At 46.9% G+C, this 16,856-nt stretch overlaps 1 protein-coding gene across 5 annotated transcripts in view; it reads left to right on the top strand.

Annotated features, from left to right (window-relative positions):
* Positions 1 to 666: 666 nt before the first annotated feature.
* CCM2 (CCM2 scaffold protein) overlaps positions 667 to 16,856 on the top strand; it is a 79,691-nt gene continuing 63,501 nt past the window's right edge. For 3 of the 5 annotated variants that reach the window (XM_055293231.2, XM_063608961.1, XM_055293228.2), the window contains exon 1: positions 667 to 834. In XM_055293231.2, coding sequence (XP_055149206.1) covers positions 805 to 834 — 30 coding nt within the window. In that variant the 5' untranslated portion in view covers positions 667 to 804. The remainder of the gene's footprint in view (positions 835 to 16,856) is intronic. The other 2 variants (XM_063608959.1, XM_063608958.1) reach the window with 1 other exon arrangement.

Raw genomic sequence — 16,856 nt, 5'->3', positions numbered from 1 at the left:
AACGGATTCCCTGTGGCCCAGGGAATAAAGTGGGACACAAGAAAAAAGAAAACCGCACCGCACCCAGACTCTCGGCAGGACGCCCCGCCCCTCAACAGGGGCCGCCTCCTCGCGCCCCTCCTTCGCCATCTGCCGGCCGCGTCCCCTCCCGCCGGCCCGCGTCCCCTTTTCAGAGACCTGAGCTCCGCCTCCCTGGGCGCGAGGCAGGCTGGGAAGTCGGCCGTCGTAAAGATGGCGGCAAATTGAAAAAGTTGGAGCTGCTCCCGCGCGCGCTCCCGCGCGCGCTGAGTGGGCGGGGCGAACTGGGGGCTGGACAGGTGCGTTCTCGCGGCCGTGCAGAGGCGAGGTAGGGGTAGGAGCATTTCCGGCTCTCCTGAAGGACGCGGGGCGGACTGGGGGTGGGGCAAGGCAGGCGCGTTCTCGGCCGTCCCGAAGGGGCAGGATCTTCAGCCTGTGGGCGGTGCTCTCGCCGTGAGCGGGGCCAACGGGCCCTGTTTTCCCTGAAGGGGCGGGGTCTGATCGCCGCGGGTCCGATTCCCTTGGGCCTGAAAGTGTGGATGGGCGACAACCGTGGGCGGGGCCTGCGCTGGGAAAGGTGGGGCCTGGGCGGGGCGGAGGAGGGGGCCGGCTCTCTCGGGCCCGGAAATGCGGGTGCGGGGCGCGGCCGGGGCGGAGACTTCGGGCCCGGCTGGCGGGCGGCGCCGGGAGCGCGGGGGCGGCGGGCCCGGGACGAGCATGTAGCGGCTGCTGGCGGCGGGTCTCCCGGGGCGGGCCGGGCGGGCCGCGGGAGCCGCACGCGGCGATATGGAAGAGGAGAGCAAGAAAGGCAAGAAGGTGAGCGTGCGCGGGGGCGTCCTGCTGCTGTGGACGGCGGGCGGCTGGGTTGGGGGGCCAGGGTGGGGTGGGCGGGTGTTCCTCGGGGCCCGGGCGGGGGCAGTGGGCCAGCTGGCTGGGCGGGGCGGGGCAGGGCGAGACCCCGGACAATGGTCAGGTGGGCTTTCGCGGCTGGGCGGGCAGGAAGCGCCGCGCCTTTCCTCTGGCCCGGGCAGCGGCTCGCCCCGACCTCGGCCCCAGACGGCCTTCCCTGCGCGTCGGGACCTGGGGCTGCAGAGGAAGTGGGCCCGGCGAGGGGCCAGAAAGCTGTCCAGGGCTGGAACTGGAGCTAGTGGGCTGTGTGGTTAACGTGGAGACGTTTGCTGCTCACTGGACTTCGTTTTCGGATATCCAGTAAAAGCAAGGGTGGCCTTCACCTTATGGCCAGCTCACTCGTCCACTATCACTCGGACCTAAAACCATTGATTGATTTTAGTGACGCTACATTTGGCAGTGGGATTTAGGACATAGTTCAATGTTTAGGACATAGTTCATAGTCGAACCCCAGTTTATGTAGTTTTACAAAATGTGGCTTTAATTACAGTAAAGGGGTATAGTAGTCGATAAAGAAACATTTTAAGACTGGAAAAACGATGTGGATTGAGCTACCATTAAAGTGGAAAATGGATTTTAATAAAATGTATCTTTTTCAAATAAATGCTTTTTATAATCTTCACGTCTTGGCTATCATTTTCTTTTTTATGTGTGTGTGCGCACTTCTATCCACAAGTTTAAAGCAGACCTCGATAAGTCCTAACTATGATTTTACTACCCTGTACTCTGCAGGGCAGTGTCCTTTAATTGACAGCTATTCACCACCTTGTTTGACAGAGTGCCCCATTTAAAAGTCCTATTTGAAATAGAATGTAGCCAGGTGGCCTTCAGGGAGTCCTGTGGTGCTGGTTCTCTACTTTCTCAACTCATTGTTTCATGTTAGCACCATGCATGTCTCATTCAGGTGCAGTATAATTTGCGGTTACCTACAAAGATGTTTTAAGGCTGGAAAATAGCTCAAGATAGTGATTCAGCCTGCAGGTGTTAGATTAGAGATGGGTGCTGCGCACAGAAGAGGGAGGAGCCAAGCAGTGTAAAAGGAGTTAGCTGGAAAGGAGGTGCTAACCCGGTGACTGCTTAGCAGGGACCATCAGGCCCGAGTGTGGATGATGCTGAGCTTTGCGGAAAGTGAGCCATCTGCTCTGTGGAATGCCGGGATCTAAGAGCGCGCTAAGGACTGATGACCTCATTGTGCACCACTTACAGGAGTACCTGGCCCATCTACCTGTGTGTGATAGGCAAGGATGGAATTGAGTGATTTTTTTTTCTAGAGCTGTCAGCTTTGGTAGAAACATGAAACACCCAGCAATAGGGAGAGAGAGAGAGAAGCAGTAAGACTGTTGAGTTTTTGGGATATAAGTGAAAAAAAAGTAAAATTATCAAGAATTTTCCAGTTGGGTAATGAAAAAATTCAGGCATAAACGGTTAATTATTAATTTCATTTTCTCACTAGAGGAGATAATCAGTTGTTATGTAGTTGCTTAAGCCAGGGGTTTTGTGTTTTTTTTTCTGTATTCTGCCACTTGTCTTAGCTTGTTTCCTGTAGACAAGCCAGACAAGGAGCTTTGGGGCATGGATTCTTCTCCAGGTCATGACTTAACACACTTTACCTCGTGTACTTTGCCAATTGCAAGCTGGCAGAACCTTCCTGCTCAGCTACCACATTCAATGTGAGATCACCTCCAGTTTAATAACTTCGGTGGTTAAATCATTCTCATTAAGGTAAATTGCATTGCTCTAAACTTATACACAAATTTAGACGTAAGTAGCAAAGTACTGACAATAGTTTTATGAAAGTACAGTTTGGACATTTAAATTCTTCTAAGTTAGCACCTTCAAAAAATGCAGAATTAGGCTGGGTACGGTAGCTACGCCTGTAATCCAGCACTTTGGGAGGCCGAGGCTGGATCACTTTAGCTCAGGAGTTCGAGACCAGCCTGGGCAACATGGCAAAACCCCATCTATACAAAAAGTGCAGAAATTAGCCAGGCGCAGCAGCGCTCGCCTACAGTCTCAGCTACTCGGGAGGCTGAGGCAGGATCACCTGAGCCCAGGTGGGCCTTTTTTTTTTTTTTTTTCTCTTTTTAATCTCAGACACTTGTCTTGGTGTCTTGCCAAGCAGTGATTCAGGCTTATTTTACCTCGGCCCATTTTCCTCAGGACACAGGAATCAGTGAGTTGGCAGAGAACCAATGGACCAAAGTGAGTCTCATGGAAACTCGGCCCCAGTGTAGCACTCCCCTTTCTCAAGTCACCTCAGCACATGTGGTTATGATGATTTTACACCTGGGTTTCCTCAAGTGGGCCATGTTTCATTTAACAAATGTCTGTTGAGCCCCTCTTGTGTCCCATGAAACTCACTGGGTGATGGGGATGCAGGAAGAGCTTGTGGCCCCAAGGAGCTGATGGGGAGATGATCACTCATGGGTCCATCTGAAGGAATGAGTGCATTGACAGAAAAGTCCTCTGGCCACTAAAGGTGTGGGGCCTGGGGAGTAGAAGTGACCACTTGGGGCTGCTCTTCTGACCTGATGTCTACAGAGTGTCTACTTTTTAGCCTACAAGTTCTGTTTTGGGGTTTGGAGAATAAGGCTCCTACCTACAGTATGGACTCATGTTCTGTGCATTGTGGCACTGTGTAATTCCTTTTTTTGAGATAGAGTTTCGCTCTTGTCACCCGGGCTGGAGTGCAATGGCACGATCTCAGCTCATGCAACCTCCGCCTCCCGGGTTCAAGTGATTCTCTTGCCTCAGCTTCCCGAGTAGCTGGGATTACAGGCATGTGCCACCATGCCCAGCTAATTTTTGTATTTTTGTAGAGACGGGGTTTCTCCATGTTGGTCAGGCTGGTCTCAAACTCCGACCTCAGGTGATCCACCCACCTTGGCCTCCCAAAGTGCTGGGTGGCATGAGCCACCACACCTGACAGTAATTCCTTTTTATTAGAAACTTGGATGCACTTAAGTTGGGTTGTGTGGATTTTTATACTCAGATCATAGCCCAAAAAAGCTGTCTTGTCAGGGCTGGGTGTAGGTAATCCTAACACTTTGGGAGGCCGAGGCAGGCGGATCACTTGACACCAGAAGTTTGAGACCAGCCTGGCCAGCATGGTGAAACCCCGTCTCTACTAAAAATACAAAATTAGCTGGGCTTGGTGGCATGTGCTTATAATCCCAGCTACTCAGGAGGCTGAGGCAGGAGAATCGCTTGAACCCCGGAGGCAGAGGTTGCAGTGAGCTGAGATCATGCCACTGCACTCCAGCCTGGGCAACAGAGCGAGACTCCATCTCCAAAAAAAAAAAAACCATCTTGTGGCCTTAACCTTGTGGGTCTCAGCTTCTCTGCTGCCTCTGGTCTTCAGTTGCCCCACCAGGTGGCTATGATTTCACACTGATCAAAGTTAAATATTTTTACATTGATCTAATTTATTTGCATTGTTTAAGGTAGAAAATGATTATAGGCTGAGTGCAGTGGGTATGCCTGTGATCCCAGCACTTTGGGAGGCTGAGGTGGGAGGATCACTTGAGCCCAGGAGTTTGAGATCAGCCTGGACAATGTAGTGAGACCCTATCTCTACAAAAAATAAGAAAATTAGCTGAGCATGGTGGTGCATGCCTGTAGTTCCAGCTACTTGGGATGCTGAGAAGGGAAGACCGCTTGAGCCCTGGAGGTCGAGGCTGCAGTGAGTGTAATTGTGCCACCACCTGAGTGACAGCAAGACCCTGTCTCAAGAAAAAAAAGAAAAAAAGATCGCTAGAAATGTAAGACTAGATATTAAATAATAAATAAGGAATTATTAATTTTGTTCGGTATGATAATTATATTAAGTTCCGATCTGATAGGCATGTATTCTGAGATATTTGTAGGTGAAATAATAGGATTTCTGGGATTTGCTTTACTCAAAATAGAAGAAACAAAAGGGGATAGCTGAATGCTTTGGTAATGGTTATACATTGTTCTGTCTACTTTTATGTATTTTTGAGAATTTCCATAATAAAAAGTGGAGGGGAAAAGATCCTCTAGGTTACAGGCCCTGAGCTATCAGCTGCTGTAGTCACCGCTGGACCTGTGTCTGTGAGGAACTGAAAGCTTGGATTGGACCAGTACCTTTTAAAATTTGGTCACTGCAGGCCCCAGGAAGCCATACCTTCTCTATGCTGACCTGATGCAGACACAAATGTGTGTGTCTGTATAACTGAAGTGAAAGTTTAAAGGAACCACACTTAAACGCTCTGATTTTTTAATTCTATTTTTTTCTTTCCATTAAAACTGGTGGTTGGCCGGGTGCGATGGCTCACGCCGGTAATCCCAGCACTTTGGGAGGCTGAGGTGGGTGGATCACCTGAGGTCAGGAGTCTTGAGACCAGCCATGGTGAAACCCCATCTCTACTAAAAATACAAAAATTAGCCGAGCGTGGTGGCGGGGCCTGTAATCGTAGCTACTTGTGAGGCTGAGGCAGGAGAATCACTTGAACTCGGGAGGTGGAGGTTGCAGTGAGCTGAGAACATGCCGTTGCAGTGAGCTGAGAACGTGCCATTGCACTCCAGCCTGGGCGACAAGAGTAAGACTCCGTCTCAAAAAAAAAGGCTCATGGTCATGACCCACTAAACCGATTCTATAACTGTCACAAACCATACTTGGGTTCAGAAGGTGAATTGGGGCTGCTATATTTTGTTTTATTTTTCCTCTTGGGTAGCTATCGCAGTGATTCTTGGATGGCAACTTGGTAACTCAGCGTCAGGAGGCTGGAGAACCAGGCAGGAGGTGCTCAGCAGAGAACCTAAGGCAGCCAGTAGATGAGGCCAGAATGATCGGCAACATAAGGCTGGTTACTTTTCTGTCTTGAAGAGTTACTGTTTACATTGTATATATTTATTAATTTTCAACATATAGTCAGATTCTGTCATAATTTAGATTCAGAAAGCACATCAGAACCTTCCAGGGCTGCTTTGAGCATCCTTTCAGAGGAAGATAGTGTAAAGCAAAACGTTTCTCTTAGCAATGTTATTGCAGTGAAGGGCTTCCCTGCAGATGAGAAGGGCGTCTGCAGTCTGCCCCACTGGGGCGCTTACTCTTGATCTTCCAGTTTCTTCATTTCCGTCAGCAGTGCCCCGTCCTTGTTGTCACCTTGCAGTGTAAGTAAATGGTCATGATTAAGTCCTATAAATCTAACTATTGAGCATTTAAATCACCCTCTATTTACTTGTTGGTTTATGTGGTGGCGATACAAGTTTTTAATGAGATAACTTGGTCGTACCTTGCCTATTACGTGCTTAGCACACTGAGAAGAGGGTTAGGGACATTGCACTTTGGAAAGTAGGTCACTTACACCTAAAATTAGAGAGTAAGGGCAGACCTAGGATGTCAGAAGAGACATGGGGCAGGCAGCAGCCACTTCCAGACAGATGGGGACCGGGACTGTGTCCTGCAGTCCAGAAGCAGAGATGAGGTGGAGAGGGCCCCCCAGTCCTGGGAGGTCCTTGGGCTGGGGAGTTGGGTGTTGATTCTGTATGCACTTGAAGCCACTGGAGGTGTTCCCCATCATGCATTCACTTGTCCATTAAACTACTGTTTATTAGCACACTACAGTTATTAGCACATCTGTCAGACACAGATGCTTTAGACTGAAATGTGTATGGTGAGCCTGTGGCCGCAGAGCAGGAAGTGGAGCCCGGGGATAGATGGTGGAAGCAGGCTTTGGTAAGAGTAATCAGAAAAACCTTTATGAAAACTTTAAAAGCAAATGTAAAGAAAAAAATCATGTAATGAAGTCCCCTGTGCCCATGTGTGGGCAGTCAGTTTCATGTGCACCTTCTCGTCATCGCTGCTTCTTGCCTGTGTGGGCTGAATAGTGTCCCCTCAGAGTCATGTGCTGAAGCCCCTACTTCCAGGACCTCAAGATGTGACTGTATTTGAAGATGGAGTCTTTTTTTTTTTTTTTTTTTTTAGACGGAGTCTTGCTCTGTCACCCAGGCTGGAATGCAGTGGTGCCATCTCGGCTTGCTGCAAGCTCCACCTCCCAGGTTCACACCATTCTCCTGCCTCGGCCTCCCGAGTAGCTAGGACTACAGGCGCCCGCCACCACGCCCAGCTAATTTTTTTGTATTTTTAGTAGAGATGGGGTTTCACTGTATTAGCCAGGATGGTCTCAATCTTCTGACCCCGTGATCCACCCACCTCGGCCTCCCAAAGTGCTGGGATTACAGGCTTGAGCCACCACGCCCAGCCTGAAGATGGAGTCTTTAAGGAGGTGACTGAGGTAAAATGAGGCAATTGTGTGGGCCCTAATCCAATCTGGTGGATGTCCTTATAAGAAGATATTAGGACACAGAGATAGAGGAATGATCATTTGAGGACTCATGGAGAGGGCAGCCATCTGCAAGCCAAGGAGAGACCTCAGGAGAAACCACCTTGCATTTACCTTGATCTTGGACTTTCACCATCTAGACTCTAAGAAAGTAAGTTTCTATTATTGAAGCCACTCAAGTCTATAATACTTAGTCCTGGCAGCCCAAGAAGGCTAATGCACCCGGTGATTTTGAAGCAAACCCTAGAGTTCAGTTTGTAGATAGAAGTGCAGTAGTAACTCATCAAGACAGAAGAGTAACAAGCTGGTCATTCTGGCCTCATCTGCTGGCTGCCTTAGGGTCTCTGGGGTGAGTTCTGAGGACCAAGTCTACACTGTCAACATGGCCACAGATGAGCTGCTCAGAGTGACAGGACAACCCTCACTGTGCTGTATGTAAACCATAAATCAGCGCACTCTTTGTGGTTGGGAGAACATGTATGGTGTTTTGAGAGCTGGCACAGTCAGGGATGTCATTCATTTCACCTGGGACAGGCTTTGTGCTCTGGGATCTGTGGCGGGAGCAGTGAGCCCAGCCATGTTCTCTGCATGCATCGCTGTGTCCTTGTGAACAGTGGATCTTTGTTAGCTCACTTTGCGCTCCTTGACTTTTTTATCTTTCAATCAAGAACAGCAGCTGCTCTTCAAATGATTCTACAGGTATGAGGGAGTTTACATTTGGATTTGTCAATGGAACCACTAGGGTTTTTTGTTTTGTAGAAATAAGAACTTTTTTCCTTAGCCTTGTGTCTGTGCCAAAAATGTGATCTTTTTTTTTTTCTCCCAAGTGTGCCCAAACAGTAACAATTTTTTGCTTGGATTATGTTAAGAATCAGGGCATTTGATCATAGGCATTAGATGTATGTGCAATGAAAGTGACCCCCTTTAATAAGCATAATAGGAATATGGAATTTGGGCTTTTGGTTGCAGCTTAGGATGGTGTGTCTTGTAACCCAAGGAGATTTTTCACTTTTCTAAAAGTGAGAAGACTGATCAGCCTAAACCGTAGTGTCACTGTTCTTAAGGGAAACCTAGTGAGGAGTGGGAGATACCATTTCACATGTTGTTTTTGTACCTTGGAGAAAAAAAAGAGAGAAGCCTTTATTTAAATCTTTATGTCCATTCTATAGTTTAAAATTTCATGCAGGTTTTTTTTTAAAAATCAAATTTGCTTCCTGTGTGTTGTCACCATGAGCTGTCTGGTCAGGCGCAGAAACTGACCTTACTGGTTTATGTGGTGGGGTACATGTTTTTTTTGAGACGGAGTCTTGCTCTGCTGCCCAGGCTGGAGTGCAGTGGCATGATCTCAGCTCACTGCAGGCTCTGCCTCCCGGGTTCAAGCAATTCTGCCTCAGCCTCCCGAGTAGCTGGGACTGCAGGCGTGTGCTGCCATGCCCGGCTAATTTTTTTATTTTTGGTAGAGATGGGGTTTCACCATGTTGGCAAGGATGGTCTTGATCTCTTGACCTCATGATCCACCTGCCTCGCCCTCCCAAAGTCCTGGCCAGTGTGTGCTACCATGTGCCACCGTGCCTGGCCAAGGGTACATGTTCTTAATGAGATGCCTTGATCAGGTCTAAGTGTCAGTTATGGTGCATGTTGACTTTCTGTCAGATGTCTGAAAATGCCCTAGGTATGATTATGTCTAGCTGATTTATTACTGCCATTAGGTACATCACCTTTACATAGCTTTTACTTTTCACGTTCTTGGGTATAGACAATAACCATAGCCCACCTGCCGGTGCACTTCTAATGTCAGGCTGAGTTCAAGTTCCTTTCTAAGGCTCCTCCTCTCACTTAGTATTGTCCGTCTTCCTTGAAAGAGGAACGTGCAGCTTCCGTGTCTGCTTTTTCCAGCACATTCTTCCACCCTCAGCATTTTATCATGAAAATTTTTGGGCTGGGCACGGTGCTCACGCCTCTAATCCCAGTACTTTAGGAGGCCAAGGCAGGCAGATCACCTGAGGTCAGAAGTTCAAGACCAGCCTGGCCAACATGGCGAAATGCTATCTCTACAAAAATACAAAAATTAGCAGGGCATGGTGGTGTGTGCCTGTAGTCCCAGCTACTCCAGAGGCTGAGGTGGGAGAATCGCTTGAACCCAGGAGGCGGAGGTTGCTGTGAGCCGAGATTGCGCCATTGCACTCCAGCCTGGGCGACAGAGGGAGCCTCTGTCTTAAAAAAAAAAAAAAAAAAAATGTTTTTTGAGTACACCAAAGTTGAAAGAATTTTGCAGTGAATACTTGCACACCCACCACCTAGATTCTGCCACTAACATTGGCTATACTTGTTTTGTTTTTTTTTTTTGAGACGGAGTGTCACTCTGTCACCTAGGATGGAGTGCAGTGGCGTGATTTCGGCTCATTGCAACCTCTGCCTCCTTTGTTCAAGCGATTCTCCTGCCTCAGCCTCCCCAGCAGCTGGGATTGCAGGCATGTGCCATCACGCCCGGCTAAGTTTTTGTATTTAGTAGAGACAGGGTTTCACCATGTTGGTGGGGCTGGTCTAGAACTCTTGACCTCAGATGATCCGCCCACCTCGGCCTCCCAAAGTGCTGGGATTACACGCATGAGCCACCCTGCCCGGCCTGGCTATACTTGTTTTATCCCATATCTAGCATCTGTTTATCACTGTACCTGCCCATCAACTCATTTTATTTTTCTGATGCATTCCTCAATAAATTGCAGACGTTGTTTCACTTTGATCTAAATACATTAGCATGCGTGTCATTAATGAGAGTTCAATATTTGCTTACAGTTTTCTTTTGATGTAAAATGTAACAATGAAATACAAACTTTTTTTTTTTTTTTTTAAACAGTCTCACTCTGTCACAGAGGCTAGAGTGCAGTGGTGCAATCACGGCACATTGCAGCCTTGACTTCCCAGACTCAAGTGATCCTCCCACCCCAGCCTCCTGAGTAGCTAGGACTAAATGGGTTTGTCACCATGCCCAGCTAATTTTTTTATTTATTGTAGAGACGAGGTCTCGCTGTGTTGCCCAGGCTGGTCTTGAATTCCTGGGCTTAAGCAATCCTTCTGTCTTGGCCTGCCAAAGTGTTGGTATTAAGGCATGAGCCACTGGTCCTGGCCAAATATACAGATCTTCAGTGAATATTAGCTAAATTTTGACAAATGCATACTCCTATGTAACTGAAACCCCTACTAAGAAATAAAACATTACTTACCATCACTGGGAAAATTCCCTTATGCTCCTTAGAAAGTCCTTCCCCCAAGGTACTACTGTTGTGATTTTCTTCCACCATAGGTTAGTTTTGTTCATTCTAGAACTTCATACAGATAGATTCATACAGTATACATTCTGTTGTGCAGGGATCACTGTACTCAGCATAATGTTTTTGAGATTTATCCATATATTGCTGCATGTTTCAGTTGCTGGGTAATATTTTGTTGTATGTTTATGTTGTGATTTGTTTATTCATTTGTTGGAGATTTAGTTTCTTTCTAGTTTGTATATATATTTTGAGATGGAGTTTTGCTCTTGTCACCCAGACTAGAACGCAATGGTGTGATCTCGGCTCACTGCAACCTCTGCCTCCTGGGTTCAAGTGATTCTCCTGCCTCAGCCTCCTGAGTAGCTGGGATGATAGGCGCCTGCCACGATGCCTGGCTAATTTTTGTATTTTTAGTAGAGACGGGGTTTCACCACATTGGCCAGGCTGGTCTCGAACCCCTGACCTCAGGTGATACAGTTGCCGTGGCCTCCCAGTCTACTTTGTATTTTGAAAAAGCTGCTGTGAACATTTGTGAATGAGTCATTATGTGAACATATTTTTATTTCTTTTGGGTAAATACCTAATAATGGAATTGCTGAATTTTATGGGAACTATATGTTTAACTTTATAAGACACTGCCAAACTTTCTGCTAAATTTTTGTCTACTAATTCTTTGTTTTTTTCTCTTTCCAGAGATAGGGTCTCATTCCGTAACCCAGGCTGGAGTGTAGTGGTGCAATCAGAGCTCAGTATAACCTCAACCTCCTGCAGTTCTCATGCCTCAACCTCCTGCAGTTCTCATGCCTCAACCTCCCAAGTAGTTAGGACCATAGGTGTGTGCCACTATGCCCAGCTAAATTTTTTTTTTTTTTTTGAGACAGAGTCTCACTCTTGTTGCCCAGGTTGGAGTGCAATGGCACGATCTCAGCTCACTGTGATCTCTGCCTCCCAAGTTCTAGCGATTCTCATGCCTCAGCCTCCCCGGGAGCTGGGATTACAGGCACCCGCCACCACACCCGGCTGATTTTTGTATTTTTAGTAGAGACGGGGTTTCACCATGTTGGCCAGGCTGCTCTCGAACTCCTGACCTCAGGTGATCCAGCCGCCTTGGCCTCCCAAAGTGCTGGGATTATAGGTGTGAGCCACTGCACCCAGCCCAGCTAATTTTTTAAAAAATTTATTTTTTTATTTTATAATGGTTGCTGTATTTATTTATTTATTTACTGAGATGGAGTCTCACTCTGTTGCCCAGGCTGGGGTGCAGTGGCGTGATCTTGGCTCACTGCAACCTCTGCCTCCCGGTTTCAATCAATTCTACTACCTCAGCCTCCCAAGTAGCTGAGATTACTGGTGCCCACCACTATGCCTGGCTAATTTTTGCATTTTTAGTAGAGATGAGGTTTCAACATGTTGGCCAGGCTGATCTCAAATTCTTGATCTCAAGTGATCTGCCTGCCTCGGCCTCTCAAAGTGCTGAGATTATAGGTGTGAGCCATCGTGCCCTGCCCTGGCTAACTTTTTAAAAAGTTTTTGTAGAGTATCAGTATTATAGTATGTTGTCCAGAGTGGTCTTGAACACCTGGCCTAAAGCCATCTTGGCCTCCCAGAGTGCTGGGATTACAGGCATGAGCCACTGCATCCAGCTAATTCTGTCAGTTATTGAGAGAGAGGGTGTTAAGTTCTCTAGTTATTATTTTGGATTTGTTTTTCCCTTTAGTTAATTTTGGCTTCGTGTATTTTGAAGCTCTGTTGTTAAGTACATACACATTTAGGATAATAATGTCTTTTTTTTTTTTTTTTTTTTGAGATGGAGTCTTTCTCTCTTGCCCAGGCTGCAGTGTAGTGGTGCGATCTTGGCTCACTGCAACCTCCACCTCCTGGGTTCAAGTGATTCTCCTGTCTCAGCCTTCCGAGTAGCTAGAATTACAGGCATGCACCACCATGCTCGGCTAATTTTTGTATTTTTAGTAGAGATGGGGTTTTGCCATGTTAGCCAGCCTGGTCTTGCACTCCTGACCTCAGGTGATCCACCCACCTCAGCCTCCCAAAGTGCTGGGATTACAGGCGTGAGCCACTGCTCCTAGCCCATGATGTCTTATTGAAATGAATCTTTTTCATTATGAAATGACCATCTTTATTTCTAGTAAGACTTCTTGTCCCAATCTCTTGTCTGATATTAATATAGCCACACCATGTTCTATTTTTTGCTTTAGGGACTTTAGCAACTGCCAAAGAGTCTCGCTCTGTCACCGAGGCTGGAGAGCAGTAGTATGATCATAACTCACTGCAGCCTGGAACTCCTGGGCTCAAGTGATTTTCTGCCTCAGCCCCCCAGGTAGCTGGGAGTACAGGTGTGCACCACCATGCCTGGCTTATTTTTTTTTTTTTAGAGATGGGGTCTCACTACGTTACCCAGGTAGTCTCAAACTCCTGACCTCAGTGATCTTCCTCAGCCTCCCAAGAAGCTGGGGTTACAGGCTTGAGCCAGCCACGCCTGGCTACCCCACTTTCTTATGCTGCATGTTTGCATGGTGTGTGTCTTTCAACAAGTCTGGAGTTTTAAACTGCATGCTTTATAAAGAGCATTTTGTTATAGCTTGCTTTTTTATCTAGTCTGATAGTTTCTGCCTTTTAATTGTGAAGTTTACATAATTGATGTCATTGTGTTAAAGTCTATCATTTTGGTATTTGTTTTCTCTTTCCCTTTGTGCTTTCTTCTTTGTTTCTCCTTTTTGAGTATTTTTAACTCTGTACTATTGCTACTGGCTTTTTTGCTGTAACTCCTCTAGATATTGCTATATATATCCATGTCTTGTCACAGATTACCATCCATTAATATCATTTCTTTCTTGTACAGTGTAGGAACATATCAGCAGGCCGGGCGCTGTGGCTCACGCCTGTAATCCCAGCACTTTGGGAGGCCGAGGCAGGCGGATCGCGAGGTCAGGAGATCGAGACCATCCTGGCTAACAAGGTGAAACCCCGTCTCTACTAAAAATACAAAAAATAGCCGGGTGTGGTGGCGGGCGCCTATAGTCCCAGCTACTCGGGAGGCTGAGGCAGGGGAATGGCGTGAACCTGGGAGGTGGAGCTCGCAGTGAGCCGAGATAGCACCACTGCACTCCAGCCTGGGCGACAGAGCGAGACTCCGTCTCAAAAAAAAAAAAAAAAAAAGAACCTATCAGCAGTATCATTCCATTTGTACTCCCTCCTGTTTTTTGCACACTTTTGGCCTGTATTTTTTTCTATACATGTTATAAATCTTACATTAGATTTTTTTTTGCTTTAAACAATCGACTTTTCACCTTTTTATATTGAAATGATTTAATTATATATACGTAGTAGATTTAAAGCACACAGAGTATATACAGAGTACACAGAGCCCTCATACACCTTCCACCCAGATCCCTCAAGTGTTAACATTTCTGAACCATTAAGAATAAATTGTAGACATAATGCCCCATGACCCTTTAACACATCAACTGTACCTTCCTTGGTACAAGGACACTCTAACCACACCATTCTGACATCATTAAAATCAGGAAATTGACATTCATTTGATCTTGCTTCGTAATTCATGACTCCACTCAGACTTGCTGATTGTTATGATACTTTGTTTTATATAGTTCTAGGATCCATAGATTTTATAGATTCAGGATCATGTGTTGCATTTGGTTTGCATGTCTCTTTAGGCTCTTTGAACTTGAAATGGTTCCTAGTCTTTTCTTGTCTTTCATGATTGATATTTTTGAAGATTACAGATCAGTTAGTAGGATGTCTCTCAGTTGGGTCTGTTTTTTTCTCATGACTTTATGTGTTTTCGGTAGGACTGCCACACAGATGATGTATTCTCATTGCATTGTATCAGGGAAAATAATGTCGATTTGTCCCATGTTGGTGTTGTTAACTGTGGTTACTTGGTTAAGATAGTCTTGCCAAGTTTCTTCATTTTAAAGTTCTTATTTATTCTTATTTTACTTACAAGACTGTAGTCCTCTAGTATCCTTATTTATTTTGAAGCTCAAATTGTCCCAAACTCAGCCAGTGGGAAACACTTTAAGCTGGCTCTGGTCTGTTTTATTTGTATTTTTATTTTTTTTAATTATTATTACTTTTTTTGAGATGGTGTCTTGCTTTGTTGCCCAGGTCGGAGTGCAGTGGCACGATCTTGGCTCATTGCAACCTCTAACTCCCAGGTTCAAGCGATTCTTCTGCCTCAGCCTCCTGAGCAGCTGGGATTTCAGGCGCCCGCCACCACTCCCGTCTAATTTTTGTATTTTTAGTAGAGATGGGGTTTCACCATGTTGGCCAGGCTGGTCTCGAACTCCTGACCTCGTGATCCACCCACCTTGGCCTCCCAAAGTGCTGGGATTACAGGCATGAACCACCGCGCCTGGCCTATCTTAATTTTTAATTGCAGTAAAAAAGCAAACGCATAACAAAACTTACTATCTTAACCTTTTTATTCTGGCCATGTTGCCCACGCTAGTCTTGAACTCCTGGGCTCAAGCTGTCCTCCCACCTCGGCCTCCCAAAGTGCTGGAATTACAGGATGAGCTACAACTCCTGGCCAGTCTTAACCTTTTTTTTTTTTTTTTTGAGATGGAGTCTTGCTCTATCACCCAGGCTGGAGTGCAATGGCGCCATCTTGACTCACTCCAATCTCCGCCTCCTGGGTTTAAGCGATTCTCCTGCCTCAGCCTCCACAGTAGCTGGGATTACAGGCGTGCACCACCAAGCCCGGCTAATTTTTGAATTTTTTTTTTTTTTTTTTTTTTTTTGAGACGGAGTCTTTCTCTGTCCCCCAGGCTGGAGTGCGGTGGCGCGATCTCGGCTCACCGCAACCTCCACCTCCTGGGTTCACGCCATTCTCCTGCCTCAGCCTCCCGAGTAGCTGGGACCACAGGCGCCCGCCAACACGCCCGGCTAATTTTTTTGTATTTTTTAGTAGAGACGGGGTTTCACCGTGTTAGCCAGGATGGTCTCGATCTCCTGACCTCATGATCCACCCGCCTCGGCCTCCCAAAGTGCTGGGATTACAGGCTTGAGCCACCGCGCCCGGCCTTAATTTTTGAATTTTTATTAGAGACGGGGTTTCGCCATGTCGGCCAGGCTGGCCGTGAACTCCTGACCTCGGATGATCCGCCCATCTCAGCCTTCCAAAGTGCTGGAATTACAGGCGTGAGCCACTGTGCCTGGCCAGTCTTAACCATTTTTAAGTGTACAGTTCAATAGCACCAAGAATATTCATGTTGTGCATCTGGCGTCTTTTCGACAAGCCCTTGTCATTCTTTGAACACTTTCTTACATTCGCTAAAACAAGGTGTTTCAGCTAATCTTATTCTTCCCTGTCCCAGCCCTGGAACCAGACAGTTGTCCAAGGAGTCCTCCTTGCTTTTAGTGGAAATGGTATTTGGAAACCAAATAGATATTTTTCTGGATCTATTTATGTATTAGGGTTCACACTGATACCTCTAATTCCAGTCCATTACACAGAATTTATTCCAGTCTTACCCCTTTCCACATTTATACCTTGCGTTTCCAACGGTGAGAAATCTGGTTCCTGTTTTCTTAAGTGTATTTGCTTTTTTGCTCAGTCTCCCTATAGGTTAACACTCCTAGCTGTGCTAGCCAAACTCAGCTGAAGACATGCTGCTGTTCCCTCCCCACAGTTTGCTGCTGGGCATGCTGTCCTAAAGCTGAACTAAGAAATATTCCCTTCCCCTTCCCCTTCCTGGATTCACTGACCAAAAGCTTGGGTTTGATGAAAGGGAGGGAGAGGTGAGGATGAAAAAAGGGTAAAGGTGAGTTACACAGCTCAGCCCTGACCAACATGTTCCTGTGCCCTGCTGAACACATTGGCTTAAGCTGGGCCCCGGGTATCTCAATTTTCCCCATGTCTTGCATGTTGAGCCAGAGTTGGTCCCAGACATACCTTCTCTAATCCTATGGCATGTGTGCCAGTCCAGAGCTGGCCCAGGACATCCTGGTTACTTAAGCGTGGCCCTGATGAAGGGGCAGGGATAATGAGAAGACATAGGATAAAAAGCCAGTTAGAGAGCTCATCTCTGGACATGCTTCCCATCTTGTCCTTGACATGCATGCTGACCCACTGCTGGGCCTTGGGCATTCTGCCCTTTTCAGCTTGACAGACTGATACTGCCCCCACCCCCCCATCCGAAAGCCACAATTTGACTTTTTTTTTTTTTTTTGAGATGGAGTCTCGCTGTCGCCCAGGCTGGAGTGCAGTGGCGCGATTTCGGCTCACTGCAGGCTCCGCCTCCCAGGGTTCACGCCATTCTCCTGCCTCAGCCTCCTGAGTAGCTGGGACTACAAGCGCCTGCCACCT

The sequence above is a fragment of the Symphalangus syndactylus genome, chromosome 9 (assembly GCF_028878055.3).
Source record: "Symphalangus syndactylus isolate Jambi chromosome 9, NHGRI_mSymSyn1-v2.1_pri, whole genome shotgun sequence".
NCBI lineage: Eukaryota > Metazoa > Chordata > Mammalia > Primates > Hylobatidae > Symphalangus > Symphalangus syndactylus.
The sequence above is the reverse complement of the archived record's forward strand: the minus strand, read 5'-3'. Positions and strand labels throughout refer to the sequence as shown.